Source organism: Anabrus simplex, chromosome 6 (assembly GCF_040414725.1).
Source record: "Anabrus simplex isolate iqAnaSimp1 chromosome 6, ASM4041472v1, whole genome shotgun sequence".
NCBI lineage: Eukaryota > Metazoa > Arthropoda > Insecta > Orthoptera > Tettigoniidae > Anabrus > Anabrus simplex.
This window is the reverse complement of record NC_090270.1, coordinates 259,817,516-259,837,163: the sequence shown is the minus strand read 5'-3', so window position 1 is coordinate 259,837,163 and position 19,648 is coordinate 259,817,516. Positions and strand designations below refer to the sequence as shown.

Below are 19,648 nucleotides of genomic sequence, written 5' to 3'. Positions count from 1 at the left end.
AGGATGCACCTATGAGACCTACAATTAATTTTCGGAGAAGCCCCACATACAAAATATCCCAATTTATTCATAGGTTCTTAACTCATAACTACGTATTTTATACCAAATCTTCGATAAAAAACTCCAAAGAGTTCTGCATTGCTATTAAAGATTTCAAGTTAACTTCATCTCATGTAACAAGTTCCTTCGACATCAAGGACATGTACACGAACATTCCTATTAAGAACACCATTGAGATTATAAAGACGAATTTATTAATTCACAAACGTATCAGTATACCTGAAATAGAAAACTTCATTACTATCTTGGAATTCGTTTTGAACCACAATTTCTTCTCTTTTAATAATAAAATATATCAGCAAGATGGACTTCCAATGGGAGCGCCGGCTTCTGGAATTTTAGCTAACATTTACCTCGACTTTTTGGAACACACTCAGATAGTAGGTCACATTAAAGGACTATCTCTGGCTTCGATATGATGATGATACCTATGCCATAATTAACAAGGAAATAAATGATAGTCACAGTATCCTTAATACTTTGAATAATTTAGACCCAAACATAAAATTTACAGCTGAAGAAGAAGAGAAAGGCATACTCAATTTTCTGGATATCCAAACAATTCGTAAAGACAACCATTTCCAATTTAAAATATACAGGAAACCCACTTTTACCCTGACTACAATCAAAAGTGATTCTTTACAACCCATCTCGCAAAAGAAATCAGCTTATTATAGTTTCGTCAACAGAGCCTTTGAAATTCCGCTAACAGAAACAGACAGAAAAAAGGAACTTTCTTTCATTCGTCAACAGGCTCTACATAATGGTTTCAGTTTGAAATTCATCAATAAAATCATCACTAAATGCAAATACCAACAACAAATTAAACTTAAACAGCATTCAGAAAAAGAAAAAGGATATGCAAAATTCACCTTTAATAACCCGAAGATTTACGAAATCACCAACTTATTCAAGAAACACAATACCAAGGTAGCCTTCTCTACAAACAACAACACGAAACATAGATTCTTTAGTCATAACAAAGCTAATAAACTTAAAGATGACGAATTCCAGGAATCGGGTATTTATAAGCTGACTTGTGCTCAATGTAAAAAAACTTACATGGGACAATCTGGAAGGAACTTCTCAATTAGATATCAAGAACACGTCAATGCTGAAAGATACAAAAGATTCTCTGCCATGGGATCCCATATGAAAGAGTCCAACCACAAATTCACCCATATAAAACAGGACCTTCAAATTATCTGTATGATTAATAAAGGTAATCTTATGAACAACCTGGAAAACATCCACATCGTTCTTGATAAATTGGAAAACGGTGAAGAGAATCTCAACGAAAACGAGCATAAAAACATCTTATATGAGAATATTAGCAAATACTTAGAATGGGTAGACATGAAACAGACTAGACGAACAAGAGATATAATCAAACACGACATCGCAGAAGCACAGCCCAATCTCCCTCCTCCCTCACATGTTATTTTAGATGACGATACAACTCTACTTCCCTTCTCTCCAGAGCTTTCCATGAACTGTCAAACTGTATCACATCGTTACTTCACCAGGTCGCGCTCAAAGACAGACCCTCTAGACAGCGCAGAATAAACATCTTTTCCAAACAAGAACGAGAGGCAAGATTACCTATTCTGATGACCTCCATTTTTATCAAAGGAGTCTCCAAAGAACTTTTATTTGTGCTTATTGTCAAGGTTTTTCTTTTCAGTTCTTTATTTATACAGCTGAAGAGGACCACTAAGTGGTCGAAACATGTCCTGTAAGTTTTAATTTTATTCAATTTTGCCTGAGGCATTAATAAAGTATCGATTAGGTGGTTATTTATACTTCTTTTAGAAGTCACTAAGTCAAAAAATATTAGATTTCTTTTAAATTTGGTAGTTCAAATATGCAAAAATAGTAAAATTATGGAAGTAAGTCAAAGTAATAGTGGCAACAACACCAAGAACATGTTAATACTAACTGATAATGCAAAACTGATTTTAGGAGTTGTTTTGAAACATTAAAACAGCTATAACTCAGAAGTAAGATTTCTGACTTAGTGAATTCTGCCTGAACGACGACGAAGTTATCTGTAGTTTTAAAAATAAATTACGAAATTATTTTTTGTTGTGCATACTGTTTTACATCGTGTTTTTTTTAAAAAGGGAATTGGTACTGATTGTTGATTTTAAGGTAAAGTTTGTAATTGAAAACCAGAAGCGAGGTGTTAAACGATGGATAAAAGGCTCACTATGAAAATTACGTGGAGAACATACAAACTTACCTCTTGGCTTTCTGCGAGAGTGACTTGCTGCGATATGAACTATGGGCTGCTGGCAACTGTCGAGTTCTTACTGTGCGTGTTGGAGAGGTGGAATCTTGTTGGAAGGACTTGCGCTCGCGAAGGAGTGACTATGGGCCTGCTTGTTGTGCTTGAAGCAGAACTGCTAGCGGCAGCAGGGGGGAGGAAGAGGAGTGTATTATGTGTAGGAATGGTGGAAGTGCTTACTGATTTAAGGTTCAAAATATTGAAAAATTTGGTTGTGAGGGGGATTTGATTTTTTGTAAAACCATTGTGATCTGTTCATACAAAGGACTTGTCTTAATCAATGACGTCATTTAAGTTCCTATCTTTGTTGAACTGCTGGTCAAGAATTATGAATTTTTTCATACTCTGGCATGAGTTATGCCCTGTATACCCCATGTGATTGGCTATTGCAAAAAAATTATTGTCTTTCAGAGCATTGTAATGTTCAGCATATCTAGTTGAAAAATTGCGGCCAGTCTGGCCAGAGTAAGAAAAATTACATTTAAAGCATTTTAATCTGTATATACTCAATCCAGAATAATAGTTACCTGTAGTAAATCTGTAGTTTAAAAAAATTAATTACGATTGGTGTTTTTTGTTGTGTATGCTACTTTTACATAGTGTTTTTTTTAAAGGAATTGGTAATAAGATGAATGTTATGGTTGGTGAATGTGAACTTAACGTTATTTTGGTTTATTGAGTTTTAATGCGGTTAAATTTGTGTCTAGTTTCAATTTTACTTTATTGACAATTTCATTGATCATATCCGCATTAAGTTTGTTGAATTTGGCTATTTCTTTTATGAATTGTAATTCTTTATTTTAGATTATTACTTGACATAGGGATTTTTAATGCCCTATACGAAAAGATGTTTTTGAAGACTTTCGTGTGGAGCGTGGCATTGTATGGAAGTGAAACATGGATGATAACTAGCACAGAAAGAAAGAGAAGCTTTTGAAATGTGGTGTTACATAAGAATGCTGAAGGTGAGATGGATAGATAGAATCACGAATCGAGTCAAACCCACTGCCGTTTTTAAACTTTGCTTCGGCCACGCTGTGAGGTATACTCCTCCTGTTCATAAGGGAGTTACAGGTGAGCTATGATGTGCTGGCTTTAGGACAACTTAGGAAGCAGGTCAATCTTATTTTCGACAAACCAAGTGGGATCAATTTGCAAAAGGGCTGGATAACACTGTACAGTGGATACCACCCGTTCTTAAAAATTACAGATGATTTGTCAATGCCATAAAAACTAATTAAGTTTTGACGATATTTTCTCTTTGAAATTTGATTGTGATTAGTGACTAGCAGAGTTGAATATAAAAAATTCAAGAACTTTTGAGAATCGATACTTTACACTCAAACCTTTAAAAGCCGATGTACTCCTAATTTATTACGTAGTACAGTTTTTCAGAAACTGATTACGAACGGTATACTGGTGACCAAACTACAATGGAAGATTTAAAACAAAAAGGGGATTCTGTCATGTTGGGCGCTTTTGTATCTAGTATGATTTATTACATTAGAGAATTAAAAACTACTTGTGGCCAATTGTTTGGCTAGGCGTTATTAAAATTTGTGGGGAAACTACGTATATCCGAGCAAGACTGACGTACAGCTCAATAAAACAGAGTTGTTACTGGTACAGTGAGGTCCACTCCAACTCAGTGGCTGCATGTTTTAGCAAACAATGCTCCTCCAGATCTGAGGAGAAAAGCAGTGAAATTACAGTCTCTCAAGAAGACCTCAGCACACAGGAACTCACTCTTGTTCAATGCCTTACGATATCCACATGGTGATGAGGTTAGAATTCCGGAATCCACTCTGGACTGATCTGCACTACCACGAAAAATTCAGTGTAACAGAAGAATGGAGGCAGCAATGGGAACAATGTCCACCCACCAACGCCTTAGTGATTAACATGTTCCCTGCATTATGTCGCAAAAGTTTAAGTTTTCTTATTCAAACAGAGTAACCTACCCTAACTTAACTGTACTATATTGTGATGGTTATAGCGTCCACCATGCTAACTTGCTATCGGCCTCACTCCCTCATGCTCGTCTGCGCCAATCACGAGCAGCACTTACGTGCTGGGCGGGCTCTTCTCTCTTCTGTCCGTGGTCGCGCCGCATGGGACGATGGAAATTACTTGACTATTAATCTGGAGTCTTCTATCTCGCGAGGTTCCTGGATTCATCGAGCATCCAGACTGTTCTAGAAGGGCTGGCGCAGGTATATAAGAGCAGTTACTTGCCTGTAGACAGCCTGTGAAATTTAGTTAGTGAGTTTAGGTGAGTGAGAGATTGAGTTCGCTGGTGTGAGTTAGCGAAGAGCGCAGTCAGTGATAGTTTGTGCTGAGATGTCAGCCTGATGGAGTATCTGCCTGTTGGAGCCGAGGACTCGTTCCTGTTTCCCTGATGTGTGTGTGTGTCCCTCGAGGCCGGCTGCTGGAGAAGAACCTTGGGTGTTCTGGAGTAGCGCGAAGGGAACACTGGGTGCCGACGTGTGAAGACTGCGGAGTTCAACGGTTTGAGTGAACAGCGGATACCATCCCAAGCTGTGAGACTAACGTGTAGGCTGTGGACCTTGACAGCGCTAACGAGTGTGACTGTGTGTGTGTGTGTGTCATTGTAAACGGAACATGAGAAACTAAGAGAGAGCGTGAACCATGTAAGTGTGTAACCGTGTACTTGTGTAAGTTGTAATCTCTGCTATCATCTGTGTGTGTAAATATGTAACTGTAGTGCTAAGTTAATAAATAAATCTTAGAAATAGGACGCTACCAGGTTCCGTACTCATTTATTTACTTATTTACCCTGCCAACACATTACAATATGTATCATGAAAACAAATTTCAAGCGAAATTAGAGATGAGCTCTGCCATATCTTGAGGTGTATTGCATGCTTGCTTAATTTCAGTGTATAGGATTAATATTAAGGGATTGTTTCTTCAGCCTGTATTTCTAACGAGATGACAACTGCTATAGTCCACGTCATTTACGTATATTACGAAAACACAGCGTCTTACATTTCTAATATTCTTTACACAATAACAGTCGACGGAAATTACTGATCGACTCCGACATCGCCTTCGAACAAAAACAGAGGAAAAGATACCGAAGATGATTAATCGCATGCAACATAATCGCTGGGGAGCATAAGTATCTGTAACAGAAAAATTGCGCATACTTAACTGGTCGTAATAAGGGATGCACCAGTGATAAGGCTCTGGCTGCAACCAAAGGATAATACACAGTTTAATATAGGAATTCTGAAGGGACAGACAAAAACTGTCAGAACGGGGTTCTCGTTATGTGCCCCACTCGCTACAGCAGAATTCTACTGTATCACACTTTTTGTCCAATTTTCTGGCGCTTTATCATCATTCCACATCGCTTGAATGACTAAAACCACCGTATCCCATGTATACCAGCAGCTTAAATCACATGAACTGTAATTTCATCTACTCTGGCTTATTTACCAGTTTTCATCCTGTCAAGGGCTAGTTCAACTTCTGCCGACGTAATTTGAATATCTTTATCTGTTGTTCTTTCCATTTCCTGCTTCACAGAACTTGTCAAATCCATTACGGAGACTGTCAACATAGTGTTTCATTGTGTACCTGATATCTCCCGTATTGCAAATGATTCCCATCAGCTCTATCTATTGCTGTGATTGCCGCTTTTACTCTTCACAATTCCATACAACATTTACATGTTTCCTTTCCTGTCATCTTCAATTTAGATGGGAATTCCTCCCGATTGTTTTTCTTTCTGTAAAATTTCGGCAAGTTTCAATTTCTTGTACCTATTATCATTCACAATACCTTCAAACCTGGCGTTACCTCTGTGGTCAAACTTATTCCTTTCATTGGACTTGGCTAAATCTATGGATTTCTTGCCATTATTTCTCTTTGTTCTTGCCGGTTCACTTAACTCACCAACCCACCATGATTATCCTTTCTCATAACTCTGCTGCTTGTCCTCCCACATTTGATCAGCACTGCTCACGAAGCTCGACTTGAGGTCATTCCATTCTTTTCCACTTCTGATATATGTTATTCGTAGCTTGGTTCTGATATCCTGTTGGAACCACTGCTCAAATCAGCATTCTTCAATTTCTAGTTCTTTATTCTTAGTTTTTTCCTCATGGTTCCAATAACAATAGCTTAATTCCTCATTATCAAGGCAATTACACCTTGAACTCCTCCTGTTGGCTTCCTACATATGACTCAGTATTAACGAAGACACAATACAGTGTTCTTCCTATGACCATTCTAATGGGTGCATTTACAGACCGCCCAGCTAGCATAACCTAGATAAATGCTAGTTACATAATACAGAGACGTCCAGAAAAATGTAGACACTCTTTGATAGTCAATATTAATGGAACAAAATGCCAAACCGTTACAATTCTTGCACAGGGGAAGTTCAAAGTGACCCCCATTAGCAACCAAACTATGTCGATGATGCTGAACTGCTGAATAACTACGGCTGTCAATGTTGCTAGTGTGATAGCCGCACAGGACACCTCTGCTTTTCGTAACTCGTTCCGTGCAGCTGGCTTCTTTCGACAAACTTCATTAGGTCCCCCCTAGCTAGAAGTCAAGAGGTGTAAGCTCTGGAGACCATGGTGGGAACTCAATAGCTCCTTTTCGATCTATCCATTGTCGAGGTAGATTTTCATCCAAGTAGGCTCTGACATCTCTGAGGTAGTGAGGTGAAGTGCCAAACACCTCTTAAGATGCCAGGTAAAAATCTATGTTTGCAGCATATGAAGATACGCCTTACAAGTCATGGTAACAAAGAAGAATGGGCAAATCAAACCGTATGATGACAGACCACACCACAACAGCAAGTAGATTAACATGTTTGTCCACACGAACGTGAGGATTTTCAGGAGGCCAGTGCATACAGTTGTGGCGAATTAAAGTACCATATAGTTTGAACTGCGCCTCGTCGGACCACCTCGCGAAGCATACCTTCAAACCTCTCGCAGGACTCCAATCTTCGATCCGGGTCGTCCTCATTCATAGCATGCAGTGATCTTACAATATACACTTGCCACTTTTCAGCTTTCAAAATTTGTCATACGGTTGATTGGCTCACCCCATCTTCACGTGCACCCTGATTCACAGATATTTTAGGTGACCCTAGTAAAGTGTCGCACCACAGTAGTACTGGAAGCTCGACTGGGATGTTTTTGGTCAGCCACACCCCTCCTTATGTACATCCCGAACAGTACTGTCTGCTTCAAATTTATCCCGAATACGATAAATTGTTGTACCTGTTTGTGGCCGAGTTCCGTATATATTTCACCATTACCATTGCAACTCCGTGTTTTTTTCTTTAACTTCCCGTACCACTTCAATATGGCCTTGCATTGCTTAGACAATCTTAATTCATTGCTGCATTGTCATCTGCCGGAAAACGCGTACCATTCATGCGACTAGCATCTGTTGAGAAAAAAATAGACTACGCTACCGCGTAAGAATTGCAATAATACGTCATTCTGTTCCAAACATATTAACCCATTGCCATACTTAGAAGGAACCTTCCGTCTTGCGGCCGTGAGGCGGTAACATACTCTAACGGACACTTCCACCCTGGTGCACATGCCCTATAGTGAGGAAGAGGTTGGGGAATAATCCAAAAGAAATGGACAACGTAGTGAATGAATTTCTAACCCCACAGTTCTGGGATCATGTTACAAAGAAAACCAATGCTTTTTCCTCTACATTTCTTGCTAATTAATCTGCTTCCCTTGAAACCAGTAATAGTTACGAACAAAAGCATTGGTTCCCTGTTATTATAGATGAGCTAAAAGCAAACCTTGCTCTGTGCATTCTTATGTATGTGATTACTCAAATTTATGTTAAACTGACTGAAAAATAAGTGGTATGAAAGGGAATATTTTCTTTCACAAATAATAGTAGGCCAAAGTGTTAACTATCAAACAGTGTCTACATTATCTGGACCCCTCTGTATTAATACAGGGTTGAGTCATTAGGTGCTTGACATACATCACAGTTTAAAAGGTTTAGCCCGACTATCGTGTACTGCGTCCAAACCTATATTAATGATCTAAGGTTAGAGCAGTGTCTGGATTAGAGAGGAATTGCACGCAAGCACTTTATTCTGCACGTCGTCGCAAAAACGTATGGCACTTAGGGTAAACAGGAAAAACTAACATTGTCCACAAATTCAAAAACTGAGGTATTAGTCCCATTCGTTAGCTTAATAGTGAAGCTATCAACTTGAGAAATATCAAAGAGAAACAATGAATGATGTCCGAGATATTCAGTAAAAAAGAAATGGTACACAGAGGAAGAACGTACAATGTATGCGTGGAACTACATTAAAACGAACAGAGTCCACCAACAGCTTGAATGCGCATGCGTGTGTTGCTGCCATTGCGGTTTACGGCAAGGTGACTGATGGCTGTATCAAATGATTTGTTCTGTCTCTGTATTGTGTATGTTTGTTACACTAATATTGTATGTAGTACGATGGATGCTGTGATGGACACTCATGCGCACAATTTAAGTGATGAGGAAACTCAAGTAGCGAGCAAGGGGAATTCTACAAAGAAGAAACGTAAATTTGGTAGTGTGAAAAGTGTTATGAAGAGTTACGAGATACTACATATGAATCTGGTGAAGACTGTCACTGCAAATGATTACAATCTTTTAAGCGTGTCACTGCAAGTGAACGGAATAAGCTAATACATTATTTTAAAAAGTTAGGTGATACAAACGCCCAGAACTCGTACTTGGCGGTATTAATTACCTTAATTCCTGTTAGAAAAAAAGTGACCACTGTAGCCAGCACAAGAGGCCCGTCTGCATGATTTTTCTTATCTGTATAAAGTTCGTGTCGTGTGTGAAGGGACACTTGCTGAAATTAATGGTCGTTTTAAAGCAATCTTATCCTTTTTTTGGTGTAACTGCCCGCCATTTACACACAATTAAATTGTCCCTGGCTACAACACGACACTCCCCAATTGACAAAAGGGAAAAACATGAGACAAGAGGCAAAAGTAAACTTCCTGAGGAAACATGAAGCAATGTCTACATTTCTCAGTTCTCTTAAGGAGAGCAAAGGTCATTATAGTTTACAAGGTACAGGAAAAGTTTACCTACCTGAAGAACTGAATGTGAAAAAGCTACTTTTCATGTTCCTGGAACGCCATCCGCATGTTCAAATTTCTTATGAGACATTCAGAGTAACAAAATTTAACATCTCTTTTGGGTATCCCCGAACTGACACATGCAGCACATGCGATGATCAGAAAGCATCAGATAGTAACGTAGAAAAGGCTAAAGGAACATCATCTAATCTGGAGGAAATAAAGAAGATAGAGGACGATTTGAAGAAACTGCATAACGAAATGAAACTGCACAAAGTTAGAGCTGTCTGGTTCTACAAAAGGAAGAGAAACGCAAGAAGGGAAGCTAGAAAAGATGCTACATACGAGGCGATAACTGTATATTTTGGAAGAAATCTCCCGTTACCAAACGTATCGACCAGTGAGGCCTATTATCGTAGACAACTTTCATTTCATGTGTTCAATATACATGTTTTAGCAACTGGTATGTCGGTGATTTACACTTACGATCAGACAGTGAGAAAAAAGGGAGCGTACGACGTAGTTTTAATGCTACATCATTTAATAACAACCTACCTATATGATTCTGTCCGTAAACTCCACAATTTCCGTGATCCATGCAGTGGACAAAACAAAAACTACACCATGATTAGATTTCTCCACTATGTAGCAATAACATTGAAATGCTTTGACCAAGTAGTTGTCACATTCGCAGTAAGAGGACATTCGTACATGGAGTGTGACAAAAACATGGGCCATTTCAAAAAAAACTCCAGCAGAAACTCCAGATGACTGGCGGGAAGTAATTAGAAGTGCTCTAGGGAAACCTTTTCCTTTTGAAGTAGTCGATTGTAAAAGTGATATGTTCAAGTCCTGGGGTAACTTTCTAACACCTATGTATAAGAAAACATTTCCTACTGCAACCTGGCCCATCTTGGAACTTCAAATTACACCCAGATATCCACATACAGTTGAAAACCATGAAACATACAATGGTCTCTTCAATTTCACCACTGTCATTGCACCAGGGCGTAAAAACGTGTTACACGGTCAACATGAAGTTGCGCAAGCATATTCAGGACCAAATCCTTTGCCTGAAAAGAAGTACAAGGACTTTCAAATACTGAAGAAGTTTTGCCGAGATGATGCACAGGAGTTCTTTAGTCGTCTACCTGTCGTAAAAGAGTCGACTATGAACGACGAAGATAGTTATGTTTTTTTTTTTTTTTGTTTTTTTTTTTTGATAGTTGCTTTACGTCGCACCGACCGGCGCCACTCCGAAGAAAACGACCCGCAGTCGTGAATCCCCTAAGGACCGCCTCCAAGAGGACTCAGATAGCCACACACTCCGCATGGCTACAGGCACACCAGATCTCTCCACAGCACGTGCCATAACCGAAATTCATACTCTTCTCAAGGAATTGACGGTACAACAAGCAACATTCAACGAGCGCCTACAAAACTTAGAAACATACGACGATGACAACGACCCCAACGTCACGGTGATGGACCAGCGCCAACAACTCCAGCAACAACAACATCCTCCAGACCACGACAACGCACAACCACCACAACCACGTCAGCCGTCCCCATGGAGGAATCTTCAGCCACTCGAACTCACTGCCGGGTGGACCAACCCGGACCCGCAACGTGTCCTTCAGCTGGCTCAACACCTCAAGCAGCAACTCCTTCTGATCCCCACAGGACGCGATCGACACGACATCGATTCGGTATTATGGGGTCTCTCAGCATGGGATACCTTAGATCCAGGTCAGAAGACCTACTTTGCCACGAGGGCAAACCTATTATACGTCGCCACAAGTCGCGGATGGGCCCATGCTATACAACTAGATCAAGCCACCTCCGAGACCCTAGCATGGGTCCCGGAGGGGTTTACTTTTCAGCCGACGCCTCGTCAGCCCCAGGTCTCTCGCGGCAGGAGCCGAGGACAGGGCCGCGGATCACGGGGGACGAAGGCACCAACAGCACCCACCTAGTCTCAAGACGGAGAAGAATCACCCACCGGGACAACAGGCACCCGTCCCCGTCCCCGGTTGGGACTCTTCACCGTTCCTTAACGGGACTCTCTACCATGAGGAACGATCCGGACTTGAGACCAGCCCTACAGACTTTACAACCTCCAAAGGATGTGCAGCGCAGCAGGACTCAGCTTTCATTAATCAGATAAGTTTAGCGTGTTTCCTGATTTTCTTTCTGTGTTCTATTGTAATAACTTTTGTCATGCTCTTGTGGGCCTTTAGGCCAAAATGTAATATAGAAAGTTAAATTTCAACCATGTGAACGTCTCTAGGGAGGGCCTTTTCTTTAGGTGGACCTGTAATTAAATTATTAATAATAAATGTACTGGCAGGTCACTCTTCTAGGGCCTGTCGCTTTTGCCTTCGCTGGCTCGCGGGCTGCGCCCAGTGCTCCACAGTTTACACGCGAAACCCGCTCAGGCTATAAAAGCCGGGGGGTACAGGAGCTCTGGGACAGTCATGAGCCAGGGAAGGCAGAGGCCTTAATTAAGGTACAGCCCCAGCATTTGCCTGGTGTGAAAATGGGAAACCACGGAAAACCATTTTCAGGGCTGCCGACAGTGGGGTTCGAACCTACTATCTCCCGAATACTGGATACTGACCGCACTTAAGCGACTGCAGCTATCGAGTTCGGTATAGTGATGTTTGATAAAGTACTTTGGTAAGGGGCTTAAATTAAATTGATCATTACATAACAGGACAGAGAAATATTAAAATGTATATTACGTTTTGTATGTGTACGGCCAAATTTAGTTATAAAAATGTTCAAAGTACTGTTTGTACTGTTTATCAATTATTTTAATTTTTGAAATCGAAAGCCAGACTTTTATAAATTGAACCATAAGTCTTTGATAGAGACATTTTAATGTGAGCTATTATATGCATATTTGAAGTAATATAACACATAAAATTCATAATTGACTATGATGCTTTTATTTCAATTTGTGTTAATTTCAGTATATTATTTTTTCTAAAACATTGTAACGTACTCTCGAAACTATTTTTTTAATATATTGAAGTATTGGTAATGCTATATTGGAGGAATAATCAGTGTAATATCATGCATGTCCCCATTCTTTCAGGAGACTCCAGAGGAAAAACGCACATAGTTTGCACTAATGAACTTAAAAAATTTATTACTGGAGTACTTTTTAACTTAGAAACATCATATTGATGGATGAGATGCACATATATGTGACAATAATTTAGACACCTACTTACAAGAAATTCTCCCCTTAGTATTTTGTGTAGAAGTGTTCAAACTTTAAAATGTCTCTCCTGTAATATTTGCTTTTTGTGACAATGTTTGTTTTTCCTGTGTGCCCTTCATATGGTTTCTGAAAAGGCCTTGTGCAAGTATTTCGAAATGATGCCGTACAGTTGACCTGTGGACAATACCAAAATAGTTCAATGTTTACATGTCCGATATGGTTAATGCCCTGAAAGGAATAAGTTGAAATTTTATCTGATAAATTTTTTACGTGGTATTCCCAGCTGCTCATTCCTGCCACCTGGCTGATGAAAATTTCTGAGAAGAACATTGGACTATATCTGTATTTTCATGTCTCATGCGGTATTCATAGCTAGAACCCTGAATGGAAACTCGCTACTGTACGAACTGTACATAATTGATACTCGAACACAACAGACACTTGCTTATCATAGTTAAACTAGTGTCATTGAGAACACTGCCACTATCTGCGACACTTCTCCCATGCATCAAGTTCAAAATAAATCTCAAAATCAATTGAACTACTTACCCGTTCTTTGGATAAAAGCTGTAGTACTTCTAGCACAAATTTATACAACAATCTTGCCACTTCTCGGAAGTCAGAAAACGATAATGTCTCTGTTGATAACAACGGAACTGAAACAATCATAAAACAAAATTATATGTAGATATGAATATATTAAGTAACAGTACCGATATGTAGATATAAACAATTGTAAGGCATATCAGCCCTGTTGAGCTTTAAACCATCATGAAGCAATATGGAAAAAATAATAGATCATCATGTATGCCCATTCATTGGATAGCACTAACTAACAGTATTAACCTGTTAGTATGAGTGTGAGCTGTCCAACCCTACTAGCTCCTTGACTTGGCTAATAAGTGGATTGGTAATTGCAGCAGAGATTAAAAAAAAACAACCAACCGTTTGACATAAAAGACCATTTTAGTTCCACCAAGTATATTTCTTGATGTTCTCCACTCAAAACTGAACATTTTTCCGTTTTCCAAGGTCTTAATTACTTTGCTGATCTACTGTCAGGTGTAAAGGTTGCAGAGTTATCAACTTCATGTGGCCTCAGGCAAGAACTTTTGTCCTATCCTACCTAGTCCTCTCCCCATTGGCTCTCCTACTTTATTTACATTTCTCATGTCTCATTTTCCACAAATAGCTTTTGGGGCCAATTTGTCAACAGACATTTCCTTCCCAACTAGACATTGTATTGAACACCTGACAAAATAATTCAGCCAGAGGAACAGCATAGTAAAGTTCTTTCGTTGCTGGACAGTAGCACAAACTGAATGCCAAAATCAGCAGGTAGATTGCCGATATGGTATAACTTCAGAAGGGCTGGAACTCTTACAGCTGCAACTGCAATGTTACTCTAACTCAAGTTCAATTAATTTTTGCAGTGATATGCATACCTGCCAACTTAACAAAACCAAAAATCAGTAGATTCTGATATGAAAATCAGGAGAAACATGGAGAGGCAATTGGTCAAAACTGCTTATTCCACATGTCTTGCTCAATACAGTACTATTACCCAGTCTAGCCATAAATACTGTTGCAACATAAAAAGTGTAAAATGCAAATATTATGAGAAGTATTTTAATTTGCTGTTAGTATGTTGTTCTTACAGGCATTCTTTACACAAATCATTTTTCAAAATGGTTACCTTTGGGACCGATACAGACCGAGTCTTTGTGGCCACTTATCTATACCGGAAAGGAGGACATCGAGGGGGAAATCCACCACTGCCGACAGTAACGAAAGCTTTAAACTTCCAATGGTGGGGTGTCTTCTTGCAGACGATGCCCTCACGCACTGACCACAGACGGTAGTCCAAAGGTTTCAGGTCCGGACTGCTACTGGGCCAATCTTCAGTTGAAATGAAGTCTGGGAAATGACGCTGAAGCCACCCATGAGTTGACCTAGGCAGAATCCTGCTGGAAATTCCAGGGTTGGTTTTGAAACAATGTGCCACTTAAGTTCTTCACAATAGGCTCCGAAATGGTGATTTTGTACACTCTGGCACTGGTTTCAACACCCCTTTCGCAGAAATGCAGCTGGGTGGTGCCAGAATAACTAAACCCCCACCACACCATCACAGAGGAGGGATGATGGGACCTCTGAACTTTCGGAGTCTTTTTACTGGCTTCCCGAGATGATGCATAAACCCTGTCGTTTTGCACATTGAGAGATTCTTCAATAGTGAATGCCTTTACATCCGTGAAGAGGATGTTTCGACGACCATTTTGTGCGTAATGCTGTAGGAGACCTCGACATTTCAGCAGCATCAGCTTCTTTAGGCGTGTGAAGCTAATGCCCTGTTCGTCGGCGATAAGCACGCAGTCCAAGGTCCTCTGACAGAAGCCTCGACATTGACCTTTTTGAAATGTTCATTTCAAGGGCCACGATAGCTTGCTTCCGCACCACATTTTTCCGAATAGGAGCCGCCACTGCTTTTTTTGCTGCTGGATGACCCTCCCTCGGAAGATCCCTTACAGTCCCGGTTGCAGGAAATCGCTTAATGGCCCGGTTCACATACAACTGACTTTCAGCTTTTGCAGCGCGTTGAAAAGGTCACTTGGAGAATTTCCAACTTTATGTAATGCTATTACTGCAACACTATTTTCATAATCACCATATTCCATGCTGAAACCTGTAACTAGATGCTTCCTCTTTCACAGACAAGTTAACAATGGTTCAAGGTTAACGTGTGCACACTGGTAGTTCTTTACGTGCCAAACTGGTTGTAGAGTGTGGGTCAAAAGTTCGTAACAGTATTTATGGCTAGACTAGGTATACATTTATAACACTTCTTGTCTCAAAGGCCGACTGTTGCCATATAAGGCTAAATATTACACATCTCTATTCACTCGCAGGACGTATGTTAAGTGAGATGATCAGTCTCTGGTACGCCTTACGAAAATAGTATGAACTCGTATTCCACATGTGTGAATGAGACATGCACCTAGATACCATTACTTAGCAAAAGCACAGATTAATATATTTCATCAAGCACCCACGCGATTATGTCAAGCGCAATGCTATTTGTATCAAATAACTAGCCGACGTGCCCATGCTTTGCTACGGAATTCTCAGAAAGACTGTCCTTATAGTTTTCCCAACTGAAGTCAACATAGGTCATTACGACGTCAGTACAAATGTTGCGATTAATAGCAATGTTATCATATGAAATATTCAATAAAATTTGAAACAGCACATTTTCTAACTTTCAACGAAAAGCACTAGGGTGATATAGATGTTGATTCCCATAGGGAATCTGAAATATTTGTCCCGAATGAGTAAATTTATAATACCAATATCAATGACACAATAAATTTTCCAGCTAACTCATTCCTGGTTGCCAGTGTTTCGCAACCGCGTGCTAGGTTGGGCTTATCAGTTGGTACCTAGCACATCTACCAAGACGCATGGCTAGTCCATACCGTGGAGGCTACTGCGTAGGCTACTTGAATGCCCTTAGCCTGCAATCTCCTTCCCCTTAGAACATTAGACCCCCTATCCATAATTTCAAAAGAGTATTATGAGAAATATATTATTTTTGACATGTTAGGAGGATACAAACTATTCAGTGAGATAGCCACTTGCATGTATATCAATGCAGCACTGAAACAGGTACATTCCGGAAACAGATACAGAATGTGAATGCTCAGGGGAAATAGAAGCTGATATACAGTATATATTCCACTTCCAGAATCAAGCGGTTAATGGTTTGGAGGGATTCCTACAACATGAGAATATGACAAATAGAGCCTAGCTTTGTGTCGAGGACCAGAATTAGGGGGGAGTGGAAGTTTGAACCAACAACCTTATGACTCAACGAATACGGAAATTGATGTGATGGTATGTTTTCTAATATTATTGAAAATTTGAATACATTGTGATCAAAAGTTCTTCTGAAACAGTGCGCTCTACTTCAATTTTCTAAATAATAGGTTGAAATTTGAAGATAAGCAGACTAAAATGTGGGCGGGAAAGGGTTAAGTAACATAAAGTATTATAATATTATCGTATACGATTACGTTATCGTGACAAGAACAGATGTTGCACCTTACATACATAAAGCCATGGGAAGTTTTGGGATTGCCTATTACTGTTTTGGTCCTAATGTAAGACTAGGAATTTCAACTTATTGTGTTAAAATGTTCAAACCGCAGTTGTTTTATTTGCGCACGTTACATGTAAAAACCTATGCATCATTTCGCACTCGTACCGACTTTAACAGCCGAGCGTGTTTTCCAGCTGAGCTCAAGGTTGCAAATAACTGTAAAATCGGAAGTTTTGATGATACCTTTTCTCTTTCCAATTTAATCATGATTAGTGATGGACATAATTGAATATAATGCATTCGAAAGCTTGATAATCCATACTTACATTCAAAACAACATTCGACTTCAACATAACCTTTAAAAGTCGATGTAGGCTGTAGGCCTAATATGCGCGGTACAAGATTTCCACAAACTGACTACGAACAGTATACCGGTGATCAAATTACAATGGAAGATTTTAAGAAAAAGAGATTTTGCCATCATGTTGGGTGCTTTTGTATCGAAAGTGATTTATTTTATTCTATTAGAGAATTAAAAAATACCTGTGGTCGATTGTTTGGCTTGCTGTTATTAGGTTTTTTGAATAGTTTGACCAATCAAAGTTGCTGAACTGAAAGAAGTTTTCAGAGGAAACCGACGAAGTTTCCCCGGTAAAACTAAATGTAAAGTTGCGAGACTGGTAATTAATGTTTGAAAACGGCCCCGCGCTCGAACTTGCCTGCCTCTCACATGAAGTACCCAGGCTCAATTCCCGGCCAGGTCATGCATTTTTACCTGGATAGGAGGATTGGTTCCAAGTTCACTCATCCTACGATTACCTTTAATTGAGGTGCTATTTAATGGTGAGATGGCGACTTCGGTCTAGAGAGCCAGGAATAATGGGCGAGAGGATTCGTCACACTGACAATACGTCACCTCGTGACCTGCAGGCGTTCGGACCGAGCAGCGGTCGCTTGGTAGGCAGAAGGCCCATTGGGGGTGTAGTTTGGTATGGATTAATGGTGTTTGTAAGATTTCAAGTATACAAATACAGTGAAACCTCGATTCTCCGTTTTTCGAGGGACCATGAAAATAAAACGTACAACACGGGAAAACGGAAAATCCGGGAATGAATGAAAACCATCAACAATTTGGCTTAACATCACAAAAATTAAATACCCTATGTATAATTATAATCTTACAAAAAATCCTAAACCGAACCAAACTACAGCCCCAGTGGGACTTTGCCTGCCAAGCGACCGCTGCTCAGCCCGACGGCCTGCAGATTAAGATGTGCGCATGGTCAGTGCGACGAATCCTCTCGGCAAATATTCCTGGCTCTGTAGATCGGGGTCGCCATCTCACCATTAGATAGCTCCACAATTAAAGGTATTCACGTAGGCTGAGTGGACCTGGAACCAGACTTATATCCAGGTAAAATTGCCTGACCTGATCGCAATCGAACCCTGGCCCTCTGGATGAGAGGCGGGCATGTTAGACCGCGAAACCGCATTAATTACCGGTACGCAAGTTCAAAATCTCGGTACTTTATATTCAATTTTACAGGGGAATCTTCGTCAGTTTCCCGTGAAAACTTCTTTCAGTTCAGCAACTTCGATTAGGCTAGCCAAACTTTGAAAAATCTAATAACGCCAAGCCAAACGACAATCGACCACAAGTAGTTTTTAATTCTCTCATCTAATAAAATAAAGCACATTAGATACAAAAGCACCCAAAATGATGGCGAAATCCGTTCATTTCTTAATCTTTCATTGTAATTTGGTCTCCGGTATACTGTTCGTAGTCAGTTTCTGGAAATCTCGTACCGCACAAATTAGGCCTACGTCGACTTTTAAAGGTTATGTTGAACTCGAAAACATGTTTTCGAATGTAAGTATCGATTCTTAAAAGTTCTCAAATGCACTATATTCAATTCTGCGCGTCACAAATCCAATCAAATTGGAAAGATAAAAGAAATGTAAAAACTTCAGAAATTACGGTTATTCGTGACCTTGAGGTCATCTGGAAAGCGCACTCGCTGCACGTGTCAGTACGAGTTTGAAATGATAATACCAACCATTTAAAATGTAACGTGCGCAAATAAAACGACTGCAGTTTTTGGTATTTTAACACGAAAACGTAACATTCCCAGTCTTACATCAGGACCTAAACAGTAATAGGCAATCCCAAGACCTCCCATGGCTTTTTTTTTTTTTTTTTTTTTTAATGTAGGGTGCAACATCTGTTTTGGTCTCGCTAACATAATATCATGTACGATAATATGAAAAGGTACTGAATTTGTGTTAAGGAGCAGTTTCGATTCCTGTCTGAAAGCCCAGTTACTCTGCAGTGCCCTCAGCAAAGTGCCGAAAACCTCTTCGGCAGTATGATCGAAAAAATGTAAAAATATAAACATCTAACCCTGGACATAATATGGACGTTTTATAAGTGCGAACATATGACGAAACTCGTTCCGTCTTCAAGCAGAGCTGTCGAAATGTGCCGTGTCTCCTTGCAATTGTTGTGGGCACCCTCTGCTTTATGATTTTCCGAGATTCTCTAAACAATACCACCCGAATGCGATGCTAAGATGGTCTCTTATGCAAGTTCACCGCCGATCGCTTTTCCAGTACCGGTACAGTACTTGCTTCAATTATCGCAGTGACTGGGCGTTCACGCCAAGATCCATAAATATGCCATAACCGTCCTTTCGTGAGATACAGTTTATTAAAAAACGATTGATCGAGGATTTAACATTGATGGGACTGGAATTTCTGGACGGTTGATCCGGGAAAGTGTTTCTTCGAGGAACGGATAATGCGGGACTTTTACAACGTGATTTAATTACGATGCTCGCGGGACCACGTAATTTGAACGCATTTTCCGG

General features: G+C 39.9%; 1 protein-coding gene across 5 annotated transcripts in view; it reads right to left on the bottom strand.

The window, feature by feature from the left end:
- Positions 1 to 19,648, bottom strand: part of LOC136876417 (eukaryotic translation initiation factor 4 gamma 1) — a 700,368-nt gene that overhangs the window by 22,650 nt on the left and 658,070 nt on the right. For all 5 annotated transcript variants that reach the window (XM_067150372.2, XM_067150376.2, XM_067150374.2 and 2 more), the window contains one exon: positions 13,235 to 13,341. In XM_067150372.2, coding sequence (XP_067006473.2) covers positions 13,235 to 13,341 — 107 coding nt within the window. The remainder of the gene's footprint in view (positions 1 to 13,234; positions 13,342 to 19,648) is intronic.